This window comes from Ochotona princeps, chromosome 22, assembly GCF_030435755.1.
Source record: "Ochotona princeps isolate mOchPri1 chromosome 22, mOchPri1.hap1, whole genome shotgun sequence".
NCBI classification, from domain to species: domain Eukaryota; kingdom Metazoa; phylum Chordata; class Mammalia; order Lagomorpha; family Ochotonidae; genus Ochotona; species Ochotona princeps.
Genome location: NC_080853.1, coordinates 15,034,797 through 15,061,065, shown reverse-complemented (window position 1 = coordinate 15,061,065; position 26,269 = coordinate 15,034,797). Strand labels below are relative to the sequence as shown.

General features: G+C 40.2%; 1 protein-coding gene across 4 annotated transcripts in view; it reads left to right on the top strand.

Annotated features, from left to right (window-relative positions):
- Positions 1–26,269, top strand: part of RALGAPB (Ral GTPase activating protein non-catalytic subunit beta) — an 83,144-nt gene that overhangs the window by 22,287 nt on the left and 34,588 nt on the right. For 3 of the 4 annotated variants that reach the window (XM_012927191.2, XM_058679748.1, XM_058679749.1), the window contains exons 4-15: positions 2,314–2,477; positions 3,996–4,182; positions 6,110–6,241; positions 11,575–11,753; positions 12,977–13,125; positions 13,235–13,451; positions 16,866–17,067; positions 20,176–20,343; positions 20,765–20,879; positions 21,242–21,389; positions 23,538–23,602; positions 25,113–25,242. In XM_012927191.2, coding sequence (XP_012782645.2) covers positions 2,314–2,477; positions 3,996–4,182; positions 6,110–6,241; positions 11,575–11,753; positions 12,977–13,125; positions 13,235–13,451; positions 16,866–17,067; positions 20,176–20,343; positions 20,765–20,879; positions 21,242–21,389; positions 23,538–23,602; positions 25,113–25,242 — 1,856 coding nt within the window. The remainder of the gene's footprint in view (positions 1–2,313; positions 2,478–3,995; positions 4,183–6,109; positions 6,242–11,574; positions 11,754–12,976; positions 13,126–13,234; positions 13,452–16,865; positions 17,068–20,175; positions 20,344–20,764; positions 20,880–21,241; positions 21,390–23,537; positions 23,603–25,112; positions 25,243–26,269) is intronic. The other variant, XM_058679751.1, reaches the window with a different exon arrangement.

Here is a 26,269-nt window from a genome sequence, read left to right as displayed (position 1 = left end):
AGCACCACCTGTTCTACCACAGTGCTGTCCCCACAGAAACACGTATTTGAGTTCTCTGTTACCTCCCAGGATTCATTAGCAGAAAGCTGGATCACAAGTGGAATAGAGAGGCCTGGAGTTGGCACTCAGGAATGGGATGTGGACATTGTGAGTAGCAGCTTAACCAGCTATAGCACAATGCCCGCCCTGATGAGGGTTTTAATTGTTCAGATGTACTGTAAGAAACATTTTAAAGAAGTGGCTAGCAAATGTTTTTGTAGATACCCAGATAGGCAATATTCCATAGGCTTTCCAGGCCGTATGGTGTTGCAGCACAGTTCTGTTAGTGTGGTTTGAAAGCAGTCATAGACAATACATGAATGAAAAACCTGGGTGTGGTTCAGTAAACTGTCTTTAACCTGTTACCCGTGGTCACAACCCATGTTCCAAAAACAGCTTTTTTGAGGATTATACTTCACCTTTTGGAATATTGAAGGGGAAAGATAAAAGATATCTCTGGAGTTCAAATATCCTGTTTATTTTTACATGAAGATAACTTATTTCTCTAAGCTTTGAAAACTTGGTCCCTGCTCTGAATTTAGACCTTTTGAGTGAGGCTAGAGGAACAGCTGTTTCCTTTCTTGCTGCTATGAAGTAATATTGGGCAAGCTAGAAATAGTGGGTACGCCTGGGTTACCACTGAGAGGCATGCAGGGTTATTGCAAGTTTGCAAGAGTTACAGCCCTAGGACAACTAGTGGTGTTTTTATTTCTTATTCTGAACTTCTCCTTCTATGGCTAGGTGAGGTTTGGGGCCATTATGTAATTTATTTTTCTTCAGGTAAGCCAAAGCAACAGACAAAAGCTTGAGCCACATGGCTTGACATGGACCGGATTTATCTCCAGCTAAATGTGAGACGTCTCCCTGCTCTTGGAGGCTCTTTACCTAGGTGATTGTCTCATCATTTTGCTATAGGTCTAACTTCTAACAACTTTAATAGTGTCATCTGTTTGGAGGGTAAGTGGCCAGTTTTCTGGGTTAGGATCTAGAATCTCAGAATTCCTTTTCTTAAGGTTGGGGTTCTAGGAAAACTCACTTCATTGTCTGGAATTTCTTGAGGAAGCCCTGAGATTACTTTGCTTCAGACATATTTTTATTAGTTCTGTGATAAGTCATACTATATGGAACCTTTATTTCAAGATTTGTTTCAGAAATATTCCATATATTGGGTTTCAGATAAGAGATCTGGAGGTCACTGTAGTAGGTCTCCTGATGGTCTCAAAATTGTCTACCTTGCAAAGTGAAAATATGGGCCTTGAACCTTTAGCTTACTTTCAGTCCTAACCATGAGATTTCTTTTGGAAGAATAGTGCTGTAGACAAATTTATTGTCCTAGGAAATCTTAACCTTTGGAGCTCCCATCTGGGATTAAATTGCCTTTCTTATTAGAGTGCTCATCTCTTGTAGCAGTGCTTATATACCTTGTTATTTTAGGGACTGCTATTAGGCCCTTAGACTCTTTTTTTCTTTTATTATTTTATTGGAAAGGCAGATGTACAGAGAGAAGGAGAGACAGAGAGAAAGATCTTCTGTCCGATGATTCACTTTCCAAGTGACTGCAACGGCCGGTGCTGCGCCGATCTGAAGCCAGGAGCCAGGAACCTCTTTCCGGGTCTCCCACATGGGTGCAGGGTCCCTAGGCTTTGGGCCATCCTGGACTGCTTTCCCAGGCCACAAGCAGGAAGCTGGATGGGAAGTGGGGCCGCCAGGATTAGAACCGGCGCCCATATGGGTCCTGGTGCGTTCAAGGCGAGGACTTTAACCACTACGCTATCACACTGGGCCTAGCCCTTAGACTCTTCTCTGAGATACATGAACTGTGCTTGACTGTGCACATTATGAAGTCATATCCAGAATTTGTATTAAAAAAAAAAAAGACAGCTTGCAGATTACAAGGGCTGTGCTGCTTGCCTGTGAGCAGCAGGAGCGACTGTGGTTGTTTATTCATCCTAGGAACAGAAGCATGTTGGACCTGCCAGCATGTGCCAGGCACATTTTCGACATAGAAACTCCAGAGGTTAAAGATTACATTCTGCTGTTCTTGTTTTGTCCTGGAAACTAAGTTCTTATAGAAGTTGGCAGGTTGAGATCCCAGAGTGACAACATGTATAACAAGGAAGAAGTAAGCTAATTAAGGATGTGCTTACCCCTACCTGCTGATCCTGTTAGGGAGCTTTCTTGGATGAGGGCTTGTAGCATCTATAAGTTGCCTGTTCTTAAATCATTGCCATCTCTCCTCCAGGCTTGTCAGTGATATCTGTCTGTCTTCTTCAGACAGGAACAGGGCTCCAATCAGATCCGACTATGCTTGCAGGTCCTTAGAGCCATTCAGAAACTGGCCCGGGAGTCATTCATCATGGCCCGAGAAACCTGGGAAGTCTTACTATTGTTTCTTCTGCAGATTAATGACATACTGCTGGCCCCGCCAACTGTTCAAGGTTTGTTTGTTTGTTTGTTTGTTTTCTAATTTACTTCTGAGACTTAAATGCAATTTGCCTTTAAACTCAATGAGGGATGGACTGGGGATTTGAGTTTTAGTTCAACAAGGCTACCAGCTCTTGAGATGGCTACCATCAAAGGGCATAATATGATTAGTGATGTTACTTTACCTTTAGCAGTGATTTTAACATGGAGAGAGTCTCAGAATTATGCGAGTTTGATAATGGTAGGAACATAGCTTGTTCAGTATGTTAGGATAGAGTCTATACAGGAATGAACCCACCTGATTGCTTAGAAGCTGTACAGAATGTTCCTGAGATCAAGTAATAGAATCTGAGAACTTGATAGCAGCACGAAATATTTTATTCAGCAAGTGAAACCTCTGGAGTCTTGAGGTCTGTTCAGAAGTATGACAGTAGGCAGTTCATTAGAAAGTCATTTAAAAAGCCTCCCATTTTATAACAGTTTACATTGTGTTTTAGAAGCCCTGCTTTATATAGGACAGTGTACAAAGCTTAAGTTGGTATTTCCAATACAAATTCCATTATTGTTTATTAATCTGTGCACCCTCTTTACTAACGTGTTTAGTGTCCTTACGCTCTCATAAAGACGCAGTGTCCAAGGTCCTACCTAATAGGAATCAAGAAATTATTGAGGGAAGGGACCCCATGTTAGGAATATCCTGTCTGATGTGGATGACAGCTGTCTAGCCAGTATTTCGTCAGATCTCTGCTATACATTCTCCATGCTTTGAGCTCAGCAACGTGAGACAAGCAGGTCATCCTTTTCTTTAGTTGATTGTTGTTGAAACTTTGGTTTTGCTAATTTGGAATACACATCCTTATAACTTTTCCCGATGGTCCCCACTCTACCTTCTAGAGCTGTGCAGAATAGAGACCTCTGTTATTGCTCAGAACGGATGGCCAGCTACTGTTTCCATGAGCAGGTCTCTGTCCTGCTCAGTACCAGTCTCTTTTTCCCTTGAAAAGGGCTTTCAAACACTTGGAGCATTTTATGGCAAAGTTTGGGAATAGAAGGACTTGAGTATTTGTTCAAATTCCTTCGCTATTGACAGTTTGAACTTGGACAAGTTTTCCTGAACCTTAGTTTTTTAATTTTGAAAATTAGTAAAATCAGCAGTTGGCAACAGGTGTTACAGATGTCTACCCTGCAAAATTTATATGAGGATTATTTGAGGTCATGTGTACAGAATAATCATTGATTATAGATACTCATCCTTTTCTCCCGTGTGTTCCTGTTTCCCTTGCTAGAAGGTTAAAATCCTTGTAAAAACTCAACTTGGAAACTCTCAGAATAATAATTTTTAACTTGTTAATATGGTCACAAATTCTTTCATAGAAGTTCTTAAGAATAGCTTCTTAGTTTTACTGTTAAAGTATTATCTGAAAGTCAGGATTTAACATTGCATTTACTTAAATTTTTGACTGAGTCTTCAGAATTGCTGAATTAAAGATTCCACTTTAAAAATAAGTATGTATTTTCTTCTTGTTTGTAAGGTGGCATTGCCGAGAGTCTAGCAGAGAAGTTGATTGGTGTTCTCTTTGAGGTTTGGCTACTAGCTTGTACTCGGTGCTTCCCAACGCCTCCTTACTGGAAGACCGCCAAGGAGATGGTGGCCAACTGGAGGCACCACCCGGCAGTGGTGGAGCAGTGGAGCAAAGTCATCTGTGCGCTCACTTCCAGGTAGGTCACGTCATTGGCTCCCTTCCTTCTTTACCTGTGGGAACCTAGGCAGCTTTTTCCTTGGTCTGTATTTTTCAAGATTTATGGGTCATATTATAAAAAGCTTTGGTTTGTTATTAGCTTACTCTGGATGTAGAGTTGAACAACTTAAAAAAAAAACAATAGGTATAGCAGTTGGGCTGGTGGCATTCCTAATTTAATACTTTTAAAAGTAATTAAGGAATTTAGAAAAGTAGGTGAATTCACCCTTTCCATGTCTCATTCTACCTCTAAATGTTCAAATATAAAACAAACCATAGAAAGCTATGAGAAACTCACCAGAAATCTCTCTGTATATTTGCAAATGATTTTGTAGAGTTGGAACCATAATATATATACTTGTTACTTTATAAACAAAGAAAGCTATTTTTAATGACAATTCACCTTTTACCATTTATATTTAATGCCTCTCTGTTTTATTTCGACCCTGCATGTTTTAGTATACCCTAGGAGGTAAAGCTTTGTTTTTAACTTAATGGTACAGAGTATCATTATCATGCTAATAAAGTTCACTGTGTTTCAAAAATAGTTAATCATTTTTGTAAAGACTTATATATGTATTGGAAAGTCAGAGTTACAAGGAGACTGGGAGAGGTAGCAGTTGATCAATCTTCCATCTACTGGTTCATTTTCCAGATGGTTGGGGCTGGACCAGACTGACAACATAAACCAAGAGCTCCAGGTCTTCCACCTGGGTGGCAGGGATGAAAACACTTAGGGCCATTTGCTGCTGCTTTTCCCAGGGCATTAGTAGGAAGCTAGATGGGAAATGGAGCAGCCAGTATATGAATTGGCACCAGTGTGGGATGCTAGTGTCATAGGCAACAGCTTTACCTGTCATGCTACAATGCTGGCTCTGTTCTCCTGTTTACAGTTGATGTCATTGAAACAAAGCAGAGTTCAGACATGCATGTCACTGACATGTTTCTGAAGTCTGTGTTATGAACTGTACACTCAGCCTCTCCTGTATCTCTTGATAGTTTTTCTAAAAAGCTTTTTTAAAAACTGAGGATCCCCTTGTAGTTTATCTATTTTAATGATGTTTGATTTACTTGTTTTAGTTTTAAAGATTTATCTATTTTTTTATTGCAAAGTCAAATAGACAGAAAGGAGGAAAGAAAGAGAGGGAGATCTTCCCGTCCGATGATTCACTCCCCAAGTGACCCCAATGGTCGGAGCTGAGCCAGTCTGAAGCCAGGAGCCAGGAGCTCTTCAACGTCTGCCACGTGGGTGCAGGGTCCCAAACTTTGGGCTGTGCTCAACTAATTTCCCAGGCTACAAGCAGGGAGCGGGATTGGAAGTGAGGCTGCTGGGATTAGATCCCTGTGTGTGTAAGGCGAGAACTTTAGCCGCTGCTGGTCCGGGTCCTTTCTTTTTTTGAGAGGTAGTGGAAGAGAGACTTAGAACTCCCACTTGCTGGTCCACTTCCCAATTGCCACACGCACAAGGCTAGGTTAGACTGAAGCTGGGAGCCAGGAACTCAGTCTGTATCTTTCATGTGGTTGACCGGGATGCAGCTACTAGAGCCCTTACCTGCAGCCTCCCAGGGTGTGCATTAGCAGGAAGCTGAACTTGGTAGTGGAACTAAGACAACTGTATGGGTCCGGCCGCGTGGCCTAGCGGCTGAAGTCCTCGCCTTGAACGCCCTGGCATTCCATATGAGCGCTGGTTCTAATCCCGGCAGCTCCACTTCCCATCCAGCTCCCTGCAAGTTTCAACTGTAGACATTCTAGTTCCTCATAGGCTATACACCTGCCCTTTCTATTTTGTAAGCAGGAGTTTTTATATATCTTGTTCACTAAAGATAGTCACACTTTTTATCTTTTACTTGTTTCAATTTATTTCTCATTGTTATAAGTGGATTTAGTGATGAGCATTTCTTTTTCAGGTTGCTACGCTTTACATATGGGCCCTCATTTCCTCCATTTAAAATTCCCGATGAAGACGCCAGTCTGATCCCTCCAGAAATGGATAATGAGTGTGTTGCACAGACATGGTTTCGCTTTTTACATATGTTAAGGTATTGTGTCTTATTATGTAGTGTGCTCTTCACCTGGCTGAGGACGGGAGCCATGCTGTAACTGCCAAAGGTGGATGCTGTGCCCAGTTTGCCAAGTGGGCCCATTTGGAGAGTAATCACACCTACATTATGTGCTTGCTGCTGTGTGTCCCAGCAGAGTGAGGAACTTCTGTGTGGTTAATGCAGCCTGGATGATGACATCTGTCCTGAGACTTTGTTACAGTCAGTGGGGGCTGGAGACTGCTGGCTTCTCGCTGTGCCCACTCATTGGGCAGTCCTGCTCAGAGCCCTCCTCCAACAGCGCTGTTCAAGTTTCACTGAAAAACACATGCTACAATTTGCCTGAATGATACCCTTCCTTCTGCTGTCTTTTTTTCTCTATAATAATTCTATATGGGTTCAGTTTTGATCACTTTCTGTCTTTCCCTCTTCCCGCTCCATCCATGTGCTCTATGGAATTTGTGTTTTGTTGTAAACTATCCAATTCTTAATTTTCTCTTTGCATATCTCCTCTTTCCGATTTGACTAGCCTCATTTTTCTATTTATATAGTACTGATTCTGAATAGTTTATGTGACTTTTTTTCAAACTAGGGATATTAACCATTTTCCAGTAATTTCTTACCAGTTTGTAGTTGATTTGTATTTATTACTTTCAGTCAGTGATTTTTTTTTTAAAGTCTTTTTTTTTTTTTTTTTCATTTCAGATTAGAAAGTGTTTTCTGTGTTCTTTGATCAGGTAGCCATTCACCAGCAAACAGAAAAGCCCTGCAGAATCTTTTTGGGTTTGAAATATGTATTAATTTGGAATGGATGCTGCTTTAGTTAATGAACCCAGAAATATCTCAGAACATCTGGGGTGGTGATTGGCTGTACTTCCCTAGAGACTGAGGGAGCTGGGCAGGCAGTCTCTGCCAGCCTCAGCACTGTGGACGGTAGCCTTTACCTCTAGTTGGCACCTGGGAAAGGCAGCACAAGGCAGCCTGGGTGGCCATGGGTCAGCCCTTGAAGTGAGGTAAGACGTTGCTGCTAATATGTCATTGGCCAGAACTCAAATACACACACACTTAATTGCAAGGGAACATAAGAAGCAAAGAGAAAATGGTGTACAGCTAGGCAATCTCTGCTGAACTTGAGAACTGTGTTGTCTGTATTTATATGTAGGAAAGGATGACATTAGTTTGATTTGTTTATTTTATTTGAAAGGCAGAGAAAGATCTTTCATCTGCTGGTTCACTCTCCAAATGGCTGCAGCGACTAGGGCTAGGCCAGGCTGAAGCCAGGAGCCTGGAACTCCATCTGGGTCTTGGACACGGCTTGCAGGACCTGTGTACTTGGGATTTCTCCCACTGCTTTCCGAGACTCACTCTGATCGAAGTAGAGCAACCAGGACTCAAACTGACATCTGTGAGGGATGTTAGTGTCACAGGCAGTAGTGCAACCTGTTGTGCCAGCCACTTTTTTATATTATATATGAGCATTTAAAGAACTCTGGTTATTTCACTTTTTTTTTTTTCTGAACTAGATGAAATAGCCACCGATTTTCAAGTGTAATTCATGCTTGAATTTATGCTGATTATTTTTTCTTTGAAATTCAGTAAGCAGGGCCCGGCGGCGTGGCCTAGCGGTTAAAGTCCTCGCCTTGAAAGCCCCGGGATCTCATATGGGCGCCGGTTCTAATCCCGGCAGCTCCACTTCCCATCCAGCTCCCTGCTTGTGGCCTGGGAAAGCAGTCGAGGACGGCCCAAAGCTTTGGGACCCTGCACCCGCGTGGGAGACCCGGAAGAGGTTCCGGGTTCCCGGCATCGGATTGGCGCGCACCGGCCCGTTGCAGCTCACTTGGGGAGTGAAACATGGATGGAAGATCTTCCTCTCTGTCTCTCCTCCTCTCTGTATGTCCAGCTTTCCAATAATAATAAAAAAAATCTTAAAAAAAAAAAAAAAAGAAATTCAGTAAGCAGTTACCCCAGTTCTTCCTGCCCACCCCAACTCTTTATTTTTTTTATTTGAATGACACAGAGACAGAGAGATAATCTTCTTTCTGTATGTTCTCTTCATAACAGCTTAGGCTGAGCTGTGCTGAAGCCAGGAACCTGGAACTCAGTCTGGGCCTCCTACATGGGTGACAGGGACCCTAGTACTTGAGTCATCACCTGTGGCCTTCCAGGCTGCACAGTGACCGGAAGCTGGAGTTAGAAGCAGAACTGGAACTCCAGCCTAGCTACTCCAGTATCAGCTACAGGCATCTCATGCGTGTCTGTCCCACTACTCCAAAAGAACTTCAGTGCTTTTTACAAATAATGGGGATGAGAGTACTAACCATACTGTCATAAAAGTTGAAGAAGAGGCCTGGCACATTAGCCTAGTGGCTAAAGTCCCCACTGAACATGTACCAGGATCCCATATGTGTGCCTGTTCCAATTCCAGCAGTCCCACTTCCCATCCAGTTTCCTAGCTGTGGCCTGGGAAAGTGGTAGACGATGGGCCCAAAGCCTTGAGACCCTGTATCTGCGTGGGAGACCTATAAGAGGCTCCTGGCTCCTGGCTTTGGATTGGCTCAGCTCCAGCCATTGCAGCCACTTGGGGAGTGAATCATTGGATGGAAGATCTTCCTCTCAGTCTCTCCTCCTCCGTATATCTGGCTTTCCAATAAAAATAAATAAGTAAATCTTAAAAAAAAGAAGAAGAAGAAAAACAAGGAAATATGAATATCCTAAAAAAAATTTTGAAGAAGAAAAGGCATATAGTTCAGTATGACTCCAAGGGAGCATTGAACAAGCCACTAGACTTCATGTTTAGGGGAGATCCAGACAGCCTTGGTTCAGGCCACTCTGTTAGCTGTCTGTCTTAGCTTTTCTGCTTCTCTTGTTCATGCACAATGTTCTTTTTCTCTGGTACTTTCCGCAGAGTCCCTGTTTCCTTCTTTTTTGAGGGGTATGCACAGTCCTGTGGCACAAACAGCTATGATACTACCTAACTCCAGCTCTAGTCATTTGCTCCACTGGTGCTTTTCTCTTTGCTCAGATTCTCAAAAGGTATTTATTGAATCAAAAATTTTAAGGTGCATTTATATAGAACCTGTGCAATAGCTTACTGGCTAAATCCTTGACTTGAACGTGCCAGGAACCCATATGGACACCAGTTCATGTGCCAGCTGCTCCACAAACCATCCAGCTTCCTGCTTGTGGCCTGGGAAAGCAGTCGGGGATGGCCCAACACCATGGGATCCTGCACCCAATAGAGAAAGAGAGAGATTGAGGTAGAGATCTTTCATGTACCCATTCACTCCCCAACTGACCATAGTGGCCAGGGCTGGCCCAGGTGGAATCCCGGAGCCATCCAGGTCTCTACCTGAATTACAAGGGATCAGGTAATTGACCCGTCTTCTGCTGCTTTTCCAGGTACATTGGCAGGGAGCTGGAATGAATGTGGAATAACTAGAACTTGAACTGGCACCCATATCCGATACTGGTATAACAGGTGGCGGCTTAAACTTTGCCACAGTGCTGATTGCATCAAAATATTTTTGTTAATTAATTTTAGGTCTTTGGCAGACATTTGCTTAGACTCTCTTTGGATGGTTTTACCTCCTGGTGTAACTGAACTGTAGGAAAGTGGGAGGTAGTTGGGAGGATTACACAGAAGGGGCTACTGCTGTCATTGGCAGATTTCCTGGGAAAAAGGCTAAATATGATGGGGAGATAGGCACCAGAAGTTTGCATAGTATGATAATGCTTTATCTTTTTCCAGAACAAATAAAAGAATGTTTTCTATTGATTAAACTACAACTATTCTCAAGAACTTGTCCTTGAAATTGTGTATGACCGCTTCCCCCTTGTCCAACACATTCTGATTAGGGGAACCCTGATTTCTTTTTTAAGATTTTATTTATTTTTATTGGAAAGGCAGAATTACAGAGAGGAGGAGAGAAAGAGAAGAAGATCCTCTCTCCGATGGTTCACTCCCCAGGTGACCGCAATGGCTGGAGCTGAGCCAATCCAAAGCCAGGAGCCAGGAGCCTCTTCCTGGTCTTCTATACCGGTGCAGGGTCTCAAGGCTTTGGGCCCATTGTCTACTGCTTTCCCAGGCCACAGGCAGGGAGCTGGATGGGAAGTGTGGCCACCAGGATTAGAACCAGTGCCCATATGTGATCCTGTCGCATTCAAGATGAGGACTTTAGCTGATAGGCTATCATGCTGGCCCAGAACTCCGAATTTTTAACAGGTTCTCCCAATGGTTAGGAATACTGGACAGCAGTAACTGTAGGAACACAAATTCTGGTATTTGTTCCGTATTTGTTCTGTATCCTTTGTTATCCATTCTCATTGCAATTTTATTTTCTTAAATCTGTTCTCTGAATGTTTGGTGCCAGTAAAATGATTCTGGTTTATGCCTAGAGGAGTTGATATAACCCTTTCTTCCAGTTTTCAATATCTAGTAGACATGAATTTAACAGATATCTGATAGGCTAAAGTGTAGTTAATTCCAGCTTTCCTACTTGTTTTCTAATTTCTGAACGGGTGAACTACAACCCCTGCAGACTTTGCTGCTGGGGACTTCTTAGCTTTACTGCACCTGAAGTACTGGTAGTTCTGTGGACCCAGTACTACTAGTAGAAACCCACTTTCTATGCAAGCACAGATATTCTCCCTTTCTCACTTAACAGTTACTGGAAATTAAGATTCTCTGGGTGAATGGGAAAAGAGGTTTCAAAGGGCAGAATGTTGCAAACCACTGCTTTCTGTCTCTCAGTCTACTTCTTTGCCTTGGACTAACAGAATTTTTTTCTGTCAGCTAAAGGCTATCAGTAATCCTCTCAGTGGGAAAAACTGTTTAATTAATAGCTAAACAGACCGTTTTGCGTAGATCTATAGCTATTTAATGGAAAGTAATTACTTAACATAAATATAGCTTGAGTCCAAATATTTGTTTTGAAATATATGTCTTTAGTATCTGTTGCATGAACACAATATAAAACTGTAACATAATCTTGGTTATGTTCTTGAAAGATTAGAAATGTTGGTATTGAAGTAAAGTTTTCTTCTTGGGATTTTCATTGACTCGTTTACAGCTTCAGCATTTCATTATTTAATTTGAAATGCAGTAGGAAAAACTCCTTTGTGCTCTTAAAAAATCAAAGCCTTTAGCCTTATCTTTGGTTTCATGCTCTGAATAGGTAGACTAAGTACACGTGGACACACTAAATACAGATCAGTGTCCTCTTTCAATCAAAGCAGTAGATATAAACAGCCCTGTTCTTACATTAGATTGCACTCGATTTAATTGTTAAAGAAATTTCTAAATGTGTAATTAATTCTTTTCTCTCTTTTGGTAGTAATCCCGTGGATTTGAGTAACCCAGCCATTATAAGCTCTACTCCCAAATTTCAGGAACAGTTCTTGAATGTGAGCGGAATGCCACAAGAATTGAATCAGTATCCCTGCCTTAAACACTTGCCTCAAATATTTTTTCGTGCCATGCGTGGAATCAGCTGTCTGGTGGATGCATTCTTAGGTGAATTTTGTGAATGTTGCTAGATATATGAAGAGCTACATTTAGGTAACTTTATACAGTCTAATCCCAGAAGCTATTATGGAAGGGCCAAAGGAAAAGATTAATGAAATCAATGACCAGTAATAAACTAGGAAAAAGTATTGATAACATATGTGATAGAGGGTTATTGTTGTCTTTTCATTGTCATATGCATCATTAGAAGACAGATTTTACCTTCCAGGTACTACTATTTTAAACTGTGTTTCACATTTTAAAAATATATTTATGAGATCTATTTTGTTCATCTGAAAAGCAGAATTATAATGCGTGAGAGAGAGAGACAGATGTTCCATCTGCTGGTTTACTCTCCAAATAACCACACTGGCTGGTGCTTGGTCAGGCCAAAGCCAATAGCCAGTGGGCACAGGGACCCTCATTCCCAGGTATAGTAGCAGAGAGCTGAATGGAAAGTGGAGTAGCCTGAACTCAAATCTGCACCTGTATGGAATGCTGGTGCTGTCAGTGGCAGCTTGACCTGATGCACCATAATGTTGGCCCTTGTATCTCATATTTTAAGCATATGGAAAGTCAGATTTTTTTGGCCTGTTAAAAGCCAGTGCTATGTCATTTTGTAAAATATATTTGTTATATACACTTAATTAGTTTGTCCTTCCTGTAATAGCTCCAAATCCCTATAGTTTAAACAAGATAGTTTCTTTCACACACATTAGACCCAGGGCAAGGTAGTACAGGGCTGGATATAGCAGTTCCATCACCGGGAGCTTCATGACCTTTTCACCTGGTGGCTTTCATCCTTTGTGCACTCTCTCATGGGCCAGTGATGGTTGAGCGAGTTCTATCAGTCTGATCCAGGAATTAAGAAGGAAGGAAGTGGGAGGGGAAATCCCAGAACCTATGGAACTGTATCATAAAACTAATTAATTTAAAAAATGAAAAGGAAGGGAAGTATATGCCTGGTGGGTACTTTCAAAGAGGTTTTTTTTTGGAAGATCCACTCAACAGTTATCCATTTCATGGCCACATTTAGCTGCATGAAAAACTTTAAAATGTAGTTTCTTATTCTGGGTAGCTGTGGCCAGCTAAGCAATTTTCTGATAGTTTGAAAGAAAGAGTAAATGAATATTGGGAGGCATCTAGCAGTCTTTGCTGAAGTCTGCTGAGCTAATGTTGTTTGGGAAGATTTTTGTAAACAATGAAGAGTAACTTTTGTCTTTTTTTAAAAGGCATTTCTAGACCCCGACCAGACAGTGCTCCGCCTACACCTGTGAATAGATTAAGTATGCCTCAAAGCACTGCTGTCAACACCACTCCACCACACAACCGGAGGCACCGGGCTGTTACTGTGAATAAGGCCACCATGAAGACAAGCACAGTAAGAGCTCTCCTCACCATCGTTAAGCTGTGTAACGTTGGCTTTTGATGAAGTCCTGCCATGTTCCCAAACTTTACATGTGTGTGGGTGTATTCATGTCTTCTAACAGGTTAGTACTGCTCATGCCTCGAAAGTTCAGCACCAGACATCCTCCACCTCTCCTCTCTCAAGTCCAAATCAGACTAGTTCAGAACCCCGGCCACTGCCTGCCCCTCGGAGACCAAAGGTTAACAGCATCTTGAATCTCTTTGGATCATGGTTATTTGATGCAGCATTTGTTCACTGTAAACTTCATAATGGGATAAACAGAGACAGCAGCATGACTGGTAAATATTGCTCAAGGAATATGTTATCATTTCTTTTCTTTTTTTCTTTTTTAATCTTTCCTACCTGCAAGATTAACATGTATCTTGAAAAGCTCTCTGTTTCTGATCAAGCAATGTCTCGTGCTTAACCCCTTCCAGCTGAAGTACCAGAATTTTGGAACTTTTCCTATCTGTCCTGTTTATGTGTGTTCTGTGAGGTTTGGCCTTTTGTCTGGTTTTATTACACACCAGGTTAGCCATTTTTTGGTGAATCAGATTTTCAGTAGGTGACTTGGAAGTTCCCTTCATGTCAGCCAGGATAATGTTTTCAAGAAGAATTAAATATTTTGTATGGAAATTTACTTACAAGGAGCATTTTATTAAAATTTGATAGCCATTCACTCATTAGTACCTGTAAATAGTAAAAAAATTTCTGCTTCATAACAAATTCTAACCTCTCGGGTTTTAATCCAAAGAACTTTATTTCAAGAGCACCCTTTTCAAAAATAATGTTTGCTCTGTAACATGGTAAGACTAGTGAAACTCTGATATCTTCATTTTGATTTTATTATAGAATTGAAACTGATGAAAATCTTTTTTGTCATCTTACTTTTCATCTTAGAGGTATTAGCATAGGGTGCAGAGTGGATTGGTGGAGTAGTATGGAATGTTTTGAACATTTATAATATGTCTTAAAGAGCCAAATAATAATAATGATGATGATGACTGGCATTTATTGAGCTGTTATTACTGTATACCAGGCATTGCGATTTTTGCATTATTAAGTATTTGGTTGCTTGGTAAGACAGAACATTTTTTCCATTGGATGTGGAAATAGAGATAAAAATATTGCATTAATTTATGCATTTCTAAGGAGAATGTTAACTCCAAACTAAAATTAATGTAATGGCCCTAAGAATCTTCTTCCTTTCAAGAATGCATTCTTACCTATTTTGAATTATCTCAGAACTAGTGTCCTTGTCTGTGAACCTTGTTGAAAGATTGCAAACAGGAAGATTTTCAGAAATATACTTTGAGAGATCGTGTAGTCAAGTTGAGGCATTCCTTTGCTTACTTTCTCTCATTGAGATTCAAATACTTTATATTCTGTCATTTCCATATTGTAATTTTATTCACAAGTTCAAAAGCAGTGTTTATTTACAGCTAAGTAAATATGCTGTTCTATGTCTGATAACTAAGTGAAAACTTTAGAGCATTATTTTATGTCATATTTTCTTTATGTTCTTTTTTCCTTATGTTTGTGTGTTTTGAGTTTTCTAAACCATGCTTATGTTTATTCATTTGTATTATATTTTCCAGAATGGTCATATTTTAATTTTTACATTTTTATCAAGTTGTAATTCTTGTAGCATAACTTTTGGGTATAACTTGACACTGCAATCCATGAATATAGAATAGTTCACCCTTCTGGTTTATTGATTGGGGTTTGCTTAAAGGGAGCATGCAGATCTTTATGCTTTCTTGCATGTTTGTAAGAGCTTTTCTTACCCTCTTGCTCCAGAAGATAGACACTAACATTTAAATCATATAAGTAGGATCTGCACAGCATCTTACTTTCTACTTTTTTTTGCTGGAGAAAGAATAGAAGCTCCTCTTCTCATTGTGTACAGAGATGATAAAGACTGTTACATGACCTAGGAGATAGGAGGTGTCCCAGTAGCTGAAGGTTTTACAGACTGTTGGAGGGTGCCAAGTCTCAAGGGGGTGGGGGGAGGCTTGAGTATACCAACTCTTCTGCAAGTACTGGCTGCCATCAAGGAATTCTGCCATGTTGTTCACCTATAACTTAAAATGTTTGCTTCTTTGAACTGGTTAGCTTTAGATTGATGTTTCAGTGCACTGTGCCTTATAAAAAGTAAAATTGAGCTGGGAAGGGTTAATGAACTAAAATTTTAATGCACGTATGGGCAGTTCAAAACCTCAGTTCTTTGTAGCTGTGTGATTTTCTTTGTTCATTGTTTGCATGATACAAAAATCATAATTTTGGATCTGAATGCACAATTTCCTGTGTTTTTGAACTAGCTTGTGATATCGTAAAGCTTTAAACCTAACTTTTAAAGAGCTAAAAAGCTTCTTAACTTATTGTTAAATTTCACCATCTTTAAAGTATTTTTATAATTACTGCTGTCCTTTGATTTGTTTCCATTTATTTCTATTATCTTGCAGCATCTTTTATCCAAATTCTTCTTTCTTATAAATCTTGTAAGTAGGAACCAGAAGCTTCTCTTAATTGCAGTCATGTTTTTATTTTTTTCATAATTCCATTAAAAAATTTGATTGTCATTGTCTCTTGTAGTTTTTGCACTTGGGAAGAAAAATACTTTTCTGTGTTTTGAATGGGGAAGATTGTTGGCAAAAGCAAATTAATCTGCCTGAATCAGTCCCATTATTTCTGTATACTAGTCTGGTCATGTCATGAATTCCAGGAATTTGCACTAACTGTGTTTTGGCTTTTCTTTCTTTCTTTCTTTCTTTTTTTTTTTTTTTTTAAAGCTTTAAGCTTATTTTATACAGATTTAGTGTTTGATTTGTATGCATTCTGCATGTAGTGTTTTCAAATGTATTATTGCTGGATAGCTTATTCAGGACTATAAATGGCTCATGGGAAGTTGCATAAAGATTTATTCTTATCCTCACATTCTATTAAATCTATTCTTGTAAAATAATTTCAGTGTTCTGTGTTAAATAATAAAAGATTTCAGAGTGGTTTTCAACACTATGAAATCTGTTCAAATGCAAAGCAACTTTCGAAGGGCTTCTGTTTCAGTGACAACAAATGACTGATAATCTTTCTTACCAATTCAATCCCAATTTTTCAATCTCAAGTTAGCTGCTGTCTGTGGTTGTTAAAATTCATTCTCATTTTGCTTGGTTGGGCGGTTCTTTGGTGTGTGTTTTGGAACTGGGTGGGTGGTGGGAATGCTCTCTTCCTACCCATTTCTCATCCTTTCCTTGCCCTTTCCCTAAAGTATATAGACTGGCATGGGTTGCCTATCCGGAATAATATGTAAATTCCAGTAGCTATTTTTCTTAATGTTTAAGCATCATTCTGTGGTGGGAGGGAAAATCAGAAACTAAATCATAGTAAAGCAAAATTCCATATTATATATCTGTATAAGTATACAGATATATAAAATGTGCTCTTGTGATCTAAAGTTCAGCTGAAAAATGTGTCTCCATAGAATCTGTTAAAGTGACAACACCACTGTAAATTGTTACTACCTATTTTCAAAGGATACTTCAGAGAGCCCTTTTTTAAAGAAATTAAGACCTAGTTGCTAAACAAAAGCATTATTGGATTCTATTTGAGTAGCTATTTATAATGACACCAATATTTGATCTTTGTGTCCAGGGTCCCATGAGCCTGTTTGGCATGTTGACAAGTGTAATAAAACCCTCCTTTTCTCTCCCCAGCCATTACAACACAAGCTAGCATGGAGTTTCGACGGAAAGGTTCACAAATGTCCACAGACCCCATGGTTTCCAATCCTGTGTTTGATGCCAGTGAATTTCCTGATAACTATGAAGCAGGAAGAGCTGAGGCTTGTGGGACACTCTGTAGGATTTTTTGTAGCAAGAAGACTGGAGAAGAGATTCTGCCAGCTTATTTATCCAGGTCTTAGAATTTTCTTTTCCATTTAATAGAGTTTTGGTAGTGAAACACTGTGGTAGAATGGCGTGGTAGGCTGAATTGATAAGTAAATGTCTGAAATACCAGCAATGTCTGTAAGTATTTGAAATTTGCTTTACTTTTTCCAGTAAAGACTCCTCTTTTTGTTTATTTATTCCATTTGATTGGAAGTTTATTGGTAGACTTGGAAGGACCTCAGCAATTTGAACCTAATAAATTTTTAGCAGTGTTTGGTGGTGTAGTTAGTCTAGAGACAGATTAGTCATAAATCCTGCCTCCAGGGAGCTTACTTTGTGGAGAAAACAAAGCCAGAGAGAGGCACAGATAAGTGCTGTGGACTCAGGAGAAGCAGCGTACTCTTACCCCAGGTTTCAGAAAGAAATGTGTTGGATACACAGAAGATGGGTAGGGTTTAGATTACATTAAAATCATCTTATCAAAAATCTCACTTCGGTCATGTTCATGAATGGGTGTGTCATTCACTTGTTACTCAGGCAAAAGCCCGGAGGGTCAGTTTTGTCTCTTTTCCCTCTTTGTCTCTAGTTGATCAGCCAGCTCCTGCCCCTCTGCTGCTCGAGCTTCTTGCCATCTCTTTCCACAATAGCACTTCAGATTTTGTCACTTTTCTTCTAAATTAGCTCATAATGATTTCCTGTCTGCCTTCACTGCTTTTTTCTCCCCAACTAATTATTATTTACACAACTCCTAAAGCGGGGAATATCACTAATAGCACTTAGGTATCTCTGTGTACCTACTAGGTTGACTATCAAAAGGAACCAGGTATACAGAAACATGAAGTCATGAAAAAGATTGGTATATGCATGGAATTAGTTTTCTTAGTGTGTGTTTATTTTCTTCAAAGACAGAGTGCCAGAGAAATAGATCTGTCTTCTGGTTCACTCCCCAAAAAACCTGTCAGATAGCCAGGGCTACTATAGACCAAGCCAGGAGTCTGGAACTTGGTTCGTTCTCCCACAGCAATGGCAGGAACCCCAGCACTTGAGCCGTGTTCCTCTGCCTCCTAAGATGATGTATTAGCTGCAAGCTGGATTGGAATCAGAATACTTGGGACTTGATGTTGGGAGGCAGGATCCTAAGTGGCAGCCTAACTGTCCCACTTCAGTGCTCATCATTCTGATTGGCGCATCTTAGCCACAGGCTCTTGCCTTTACCTAATAGAAAACTTCTTCTCAAACTGAGTTTTGGAAAAGCATGGGAGTTAAGAGAAGCTGGTGATGTTTAATAGATTCTAAGAGTGCAGTAAGTTTTCATGAAGAGCAGGAGCCAGAAACCAAGAAGTGTTGAAGGACCAAAATGCTTTTCTCCTTTATGTTTCTCTCCACGTCTCCCACAACTGCTTCATTTTTGGCTTCTCATCATATTGCAGTACACTTCCAAATTCACAGTTAACATGGCCTTAGTCTAGATGACCAAATAGGATTAATTAGCATCTCTGAATCCTTATTCTAGATTTAGGCAAAAGGATCCGGGTATTCAGGTGTCTTACCTGTGGTCTCGTCTGAGCCATGGGGTGTGCCCTGTAAGGGTGCTGGAGTCATCCCCTATGGGAACTCGTTTTTAGGGTGAAGATCACAAGCTGGGGAGATGGTCCCAAATGGCATCAACAGCAGTAGGGGGAGAAGAGCATGACCATGAGTTCTCTCTGCCCTGAAAGACTGGGTGGGTACAAACTGAAAGAATACGTTTCTGACTGGCCAAATGGTCAGTGTAGTCTTAATCCTTTTGAAGTGCCTGTGGGATATTTATCAACAAATATTTATTAAATACCTGCTTTATTGCTGGAAATTGTTAAAAGGAGTATTACAATGGACATGTCTTGCTCAGACATCCAGGAAGCTTTTTATATATATATATGTATATTTTTTTTTCTTTTTTTTATTATTATGGAAAGCCAGATATACAGGGAGAGGAGGAGAGACAGAGAGGAAGATCTTCCATCCGATGATTCACTCCCCAAGAGCCGCAACAGGCTGGTGTGCGCCAATCCGAAGCCGGGAACCAGGAACCTCTTCCGGGTCTCCCACGCGGGTGCAGGGTCCCAAGGCTTTGGGCCATCCTCGACTGCTTTCCCAGGCCACAAGCAGGGAGCTGGATGGGAAGTGGAGCTGCTGGGATATGAACCGGCGCCCATATGGGATCCCGGGGCTTTCAAGGCAAGGACTTTAGCCGCTAGGCCACGCCACCGGGCCCAGGAAGATTTTGATCAGCTGATCTGGAGCTCAGTTGAGAGATGTAGCTTGGCACTGGCTTGATTATATCCAGTGACTTACATGTTTTAAATAAGGCTGGTAGAAGAGAGCATTTAGGGAACCGAGGCCTGCAGCCTGGGGAATATCACTTTGAGTATCGGGGAAGGCAAGGGAAGAGGATCTGTTCAAGGAAACAGCCAGAGCGGTCTGGGTAGGAGGGCACGATCAAAGGGCTGGATGGTTTCAGACTGCAGACTTAAGACATAGACATGTCTCCTAGATTTGCCAGTCAAGGAATACACTGATTATTAGCTAGTGTGGTTTTGTTTCAGTGTTAGGGAGAGAAGATGTATTGAAATGGTTAGAGTTTGTGAAGACATGAAAAGTGTCTCATATTGGTAGAAGAGTATATCAGTATAGTTACTCTTGAATGATGCTTATTTAGTTGATTAGGGGTTGTAGTGGAAGTTGAAAGTATATTCAGATATATTCCTAAAAGGAGTCTTTCAGAGTGACCCTCATGACGAATGAAGACTTGAAGGAGGTTCCTTTCATTGCCTTCCCAGAAGTAATGGGGAAGGAAAAACAGGTGCACACACAGTGGTGTGTAAATTAACAAGCCTTTTTTATTTGGTTTTTTGTATGTCTCATTTTTAAGTCTTAAAACTTTTAAGCTCACTGAACATGAAATTTTTTCTACATTAAGAAATACAATTTAATTCTTAGTATATGTGATTCTGAATTATTTTAATTCTGATAACTCCTTTTAAAGGATGGAAATAGTGAAGATCTAAGTAGATTTTCAGATGACTATGTAGAAAATATTAATAATTATCAAGTTTTGATTAGCAGTTTGTTTAAAATCTTTTTCTTGCTTTCCTAGATTTTACATGCTTTTAATTCAAGGTTTGCAGATAAATGATTATGTGTGCCATCCTGTCTTGGCCAGCGTTATTCTAAACTCCCCTCCTTTGTTCTGCTGTGACTTGAAAGGGATTGATGTTGTGGTTCCTTACTTTATTTCAGCTCTTGAAACCATTTTGCCTGACAGGTAAGCTATTTTTTCTACTATTGTATCAGTTGTCTGATTTGGCCTGGTTTGTTTGGGTGTTTGCTTCCCAGTCTTCCTTTTTTTATCTTTTCCAATTGTCTGCATAGTTCGAGGGAACTCAGCCACATTAAACAAGTGTAGAAAATCTAAACCCATCTTCTCCTGGGATTCCTTTCATTCTGTCTGTCCCTGGACTTTGTGGAATTGTTTTGTCTTGGTCTGGTAGGAAGAACTCCAGCCCAGTAATCCGATCTTTATAGAGGAAATAAATCAGTTCAATTTTAGTTTAATTCAGTAGTAGTTTTGTATAGAAACTCACACACACTCCACATACAGGTAATAATTGGATTGTGATATGTTTGACAATAGTTAAAAGTTTACCTCAGTTTAAAAAGACGAATAACTTTTTATTTTTTGGCAGAGAACTTTCAAAATTCAAAAGCTATGTAAATCCAACAGAATTGAGAAGATCCTCCATTAATATCCTACTTTCTTTGTTGCCCCTCCCTCATCATTTTGGCACAGTCAAATCTGAGGTAATTTTTATGAACTTCTCATACTCGATTCTGTTTCATGTGCTAACTTAAGTCAGATTGTATTTAATAAACAGGAGTTTTTGTTTAAAAAAAATCTTGCTATTTCAAATGAGTTAACAAGGCTGATTTGTTGTCATATTTCTTCTGTCACTCTCCTGCATGTGTTGGCCTGTTATATCAGGTGGTAACAGCACTAGTGACATCTGATGACACTCATTGAATAGATAAGCGACGGGTTTATTAGCACAGAGACTAAAATTCGACTGAAGGCTTTGCTCACTTGGTTCACTCTGTACGTTCCTGTGTGAGCATAATGTACTGTAATCATTGATGTCAAGTGTTATCTGGTTTTTTTTCTTTAGGTGGTCCTGGAAGGAAAATTTAGTAATGATGACAGCTCTTCTTATGATAAACCAATAACTTTTCTGTCCCTGAAATTGAGACTTGTGAATATACTAATAGGTGCCTTGCAAACAGAAACGGACCCGAACAACACTCAGATGATACTAGGTTTGTGTTTACCTATTTTTCGTATGTGAAAGACCAGGAATAGTTGGCCTTCACATGTTGAGCAGGAAGCAGTGAAGGACAGGAACAGGAACCCAGTGCAGCTTGTTATTCTGATTCAGAGGCAGAGTCTTTTTGCTTTTTCATGTGAAAAGCTTGGAGGGCTGATGTGAGGGAAACAGTTGGGTCTCCCTCTCCTCTTCTTCCTTCTCCCCTTTGTCCTACCTTCTCTCAGCTTCCTTATTTTCTCCTTTATTCTGCCTTTTCTCTTTTCTTCTTTTTCTTTTCCTCATCCTCTTGGTCATTACTTATATGTAAAACAAACAAACAAAAACCCAGAATCAGGTGTAATTTCAGCATCTGGCCAAGAAGAAACTGGGGGAGGCTGCACTTGTGCTTCTTCCCTGTTTCCTGTTGATCTCCTGCTTACACTGATCTCTGTCTCAAGTGTATCCTCACCCTTGTGACCGCTGCCGTGTATTTTTTTAAGATTGATTTATTTTTAATTTGAAAGTCATGGTTACAAAAAGAGAGGAAGAGATAGAGAGATCTTCCATCTGTTAACACATTCCCCAAATCGCTGCACTAGCCAGAGCTGGGCTGGTCCTCCAAAGCTGTGAACCAACTATGAACCAAAACCACCAGTGACATTAACATTGTCAGATTTATCTTGAACACAGAGGGTTGTGTGTGTCATGTTTTGGTATGATAGTGTTTCAGATTGTTCAAAGAACAATTGCACTTGAAACCTGATAGATTCTAAAGTTGATAGAGTATTTGATTTGCTTTTCTCTTGCTCTGAAGAGCTTCTTGGGTACATTTCAAGGAGGTCATGTTACTTTTGCTGTTTTTGTTTTGCAGTTATCAGTTTTGGGCTAGAGTACTCCCCTTCTGGGATGGGAAGCAATATACTGATCTCACCATCTCACTCTCCTTTTCTTTTCCTTCCTTCCTTCCTTTCTTTCTCTATTTCTCTCTTTCTCTCTATTTTTTTTTTTAAGAGTTACAGAGTTAAAAGAGTGAGGGTGAGAGAGGAAGAGACCTTTCATCTGCTGGTTTACTCTCCAAGTGGCCACAGTGGCCTGGAGCTGGGCCAGGTTGGAGTCAAGAGCCTGGACTCCATCTATGTGAGTGGCAGGGCCCAAGCACTTGGACCATCTTCCAGCTGCTTTCCCAGGCCCATTGACAAAGAGACAGCGAGTTTAGTCAGTGGTAGAGCAGCCAGGACACAAACAAGTTCATATGGGATGCCAACATCAGATGCAGTGGCTTAAGCCACAGCGCTGCCCCTCCCAACCATTCTGTAGTAATCATTTCAGGGCAATAGGTCTCTTGATGATAAATAAATATAGTTTCTCTTTAGAATATGTTGGCATGAGCATGCCCTAAACTGCATATTTCTTTAAAGATTTTTTTTTTTAATGTGAAAGGCAGAGTGACAAATCTTCCATTGGCTGGTTTACTTCCTAAATGCCTGCAACAGCTAGGGCTGGGCCAGACTGAAACTAATAGCCAGAAATTTCATTCGTGTGAGTGACAGGAATCCAAGCATTGGACTGTCTTTTGCTGCCTCCAAGTAGTAACAAAAACTCATTACAAACAGAGTGGCTGGAAGGGAAATTGGACTTTCTGAAGTGTTTGCTCTGACCAGCAGTCAGTGGATGTTTAGTAATTGTTTTGAGGGGTTTTTTTTTGTTTGTTTCTTTTTTGTTTTTTTTTTGAAAGAGCAGAGAGAGAAAGGGAGACAGAGTGAGATTGTCCTTTTGCTTATTCACTCACCAAATGGCCACAACAACTGAAGCTGGGCCTGTCCAAAGCCAGGAGCCAGGAGCTTCTTCTGGGTCTGCCAGATGGGTACAGGAAGCACTTGGGGGCCAACCTCCTCTGTTTTCTCGGGCTATTATCAGGGAACTAGATCAGAACTGGAGGAGTTAGGACTCAAACTGGCACCCATGTGGGATGTCAGCACCACAGACAGAGGTTTCCCCATAGCACTGGCCCCAGGATTTTTAGCAATTTTGTAGGAATTGCAAGAATGCTCAGTGAGAAATCTTTATTTTCTCTGCTATTAATTACATGAGTATGCATTTTTTTGGATCCTAGCGTATATTTAATATAAAAGTTTGTTTATCTGTTTTGCTGCTGCTACAGGGGCAATGCTAAATATTGTTCAAGACTCAGCACTTTTAGAAGCCATTGGTTGCCAAATGGAGATGGTAAGGAGAGTTCATCATCGTTTACCATAAATTACTCATAGTTATCAACCTCTGATTTTATGTGAATTACACATTGTCTGCCTTTGACTCTGTCCTTTGACTCTGAATAGAAGGATCTTATTGTAACATTCTGCATATTTTAAGATTTCTTACCGCATCTGCTGTGTGTCAAGTTCCTGAGGGATTTTGCATGATAGAAGCTCCAGCTAAGTCCAGTTTTTATTCTGGACAATGTTTGCTTAAAATTCTTGCTTGTTTTGCTGCCAGAGGATTTGCTTAAAGAAAAAGGAAGTGCCCTGTACTGCATACTTCCTGCTGTCTCAATGGATCTGGTGCTGATTGTAAGCAGTTAGTTGATATTCTTTTCCATCTCATCACCTTCTCTAGCCCCTTTTAGACCAAAAGTTGCACCAGTCCAGTGCCTCCAAATCAGTGAAGCTTCCCAGAGACCTCACTGTCCCTTCCTCTTGTGTGTAAGCTATGTAATTCCTAAACCTGGAGCACAGGCTGAATAGATATGGGGGTGATCAGATTATCTTAAGAACTTTGCATTCAGATCCTAGCAAATGGCTAATAATCACTTACTTATCTGGATATAGTTAGCTATATGGGGGGGAAGGAGGGAAATCTTTAGTAGGTTGATTAACCTCTGAATATTTAGGAGTTTATGCAAAACTTGATCTTAGCCAAAAGGCCAAGAAGCAATAGGAGTTATATTTATAAAAAAAATATATATATATGTCTGTATATTATTTATATATATATATATATTTTTTTTTAACCTGTGTTTGAAAGGTACCCTTGTTTATTTATTTTTTAAAAGATTTTATTTTTATTTGGAAAGTCATTTACAGAGAGGAGAGACAGAAAGTTCTTCCATCTGCTGGTTCACTCTCCAAGTGGCTGGAATGGCCGGAACTGAGCCAATCTAAAGTCAGAAGCCAGGAGTTTCTTCTGGGCCTCCCATGCAGGTGCAGGGTCCCAAGTACTTGGGCCAACCTCTACTGCTTTCCCAGGCCACAAGTAGGGAGCTAGATGAGAAGTGAAGTAACCTGGATACAAACCGGCACCCATATGGGGTCCTGGCACATGGAGAATGGGGTCTTTAGCCACAAAGCTACCATGCTGGGCCCGTTTATTTGTATTTTTCAAGTTTGTATTTGTGCCCTAGAGTCTTGCTTAGGAAGCACTGAGGTATTTTCTGTAAAGACTCAGAAGTCTGATGGAGGTGGGCAAGGTCCTAGACTGGCCTCCTCACTAAACAGCAGCAGAGATGTCCAGTTTGGGCCCCTGTAGCTGTCAAACCCTTCATATCCTCCGTAAAAGGTGTCTATGCAAAAATGCCACAGCAGTTCTAATTGCTTGTTGATTTTCATCTGTGTATCATCAGTTTGTATTATTTGGTTGGCACATTCCATTTTATCAGTGTGTTTTTAATGATTCATGTCTACCTTTAGTAGTAAACTATGGAGGTAGTCCTCAACTATCTGATTTGTTTTCTTTTGACTAGGGTGGTGGAGAAAATAACTTGAAGAGCCACAGTCGCACTAACAGTGGCATTAGTTCAACAAGCGGAGGGAGCACGGAGCCCACCACCCCTGACAGTGAGAGGCCTGCACAGGCTCTCCTGCGGGATTATGGTAAGCCTTGTCTGTGTTTTTGAAGTTCAGTATTGTACGGAACATAGTGAATGCTCAGATTTACAAACCAAAATAAGCAAATTACAAAATTTTAATGGTTTTTCTTTCTTTATATATTTAAGTACAATAGAGTGTTAGTCTAAAAAGCTGAAAAGGAAAGAAAATCTTTTAAGTCTGGTTATATAACTCTGAGCAGTTAGATTCAGGTAGTTCAGCAGATTTTTTTAGATGATTATAATCAGAAGTCAGAAAACATTTCTGGATTGTATACTAGATGTTGATTATATGTAGTCAAAGCTGGTGCTCACAGTCTAACGCTGGGGAAGTCTATAAATTAGTTATCGCAGGTGGCCAGGAGCATTAAAGGGAAAGCGTTAGGTGGGCAGCCAGAGAAGAGTGTTTTCAGGTTAAAGCCTGAAGTTTAAAATCAAACATTTGCCAGCAAAACAGCCTGTTGAGGGGTGTTCACTGCCTTGTTAAGTTCTTAAATGTATTATGTGAGTTTGTGGTACCTTTCTCTTTATGCACAGATACTAACAGTGTATTGAATCTGTAAATGTTTGTCCAACTAAATTGGAATAAGTTTATTTTCCTAATCATTCAAATAGTTCTTGAGCCGTGTTCAAGGATCTTGAGGCATGCTTTTGTGCTTTAAATCGACAATAACTGTTATTGAGCAGATTTGGTATATCAAGTCATTGTGGTTACTTGGTACATTTAAATATCTCATTTATAAACAACTTATTACTGCTTTATTCAGTGTGGATGTGGATCTAGGCACACCATAGATTAGATGTTTTTTCATGCTTTCTGAAAATACTTTAAAGAAGCTTTTGCATTATTGCATGTGTTCTAATTAAATGTTTGAAGTGATTATTGTTTGTTTCAGCATTTTGAACTTGTGTTAGTGAGCTCTGCTTGTAATGTCTTAAAATATTTTTGACTGAGAAATCCAGATTTGTGTTAGTGTCGCATGAATGTCTCTCTTTAATGATCATTCCTTTTTCTGTTGTCACTGCCCTCTTTC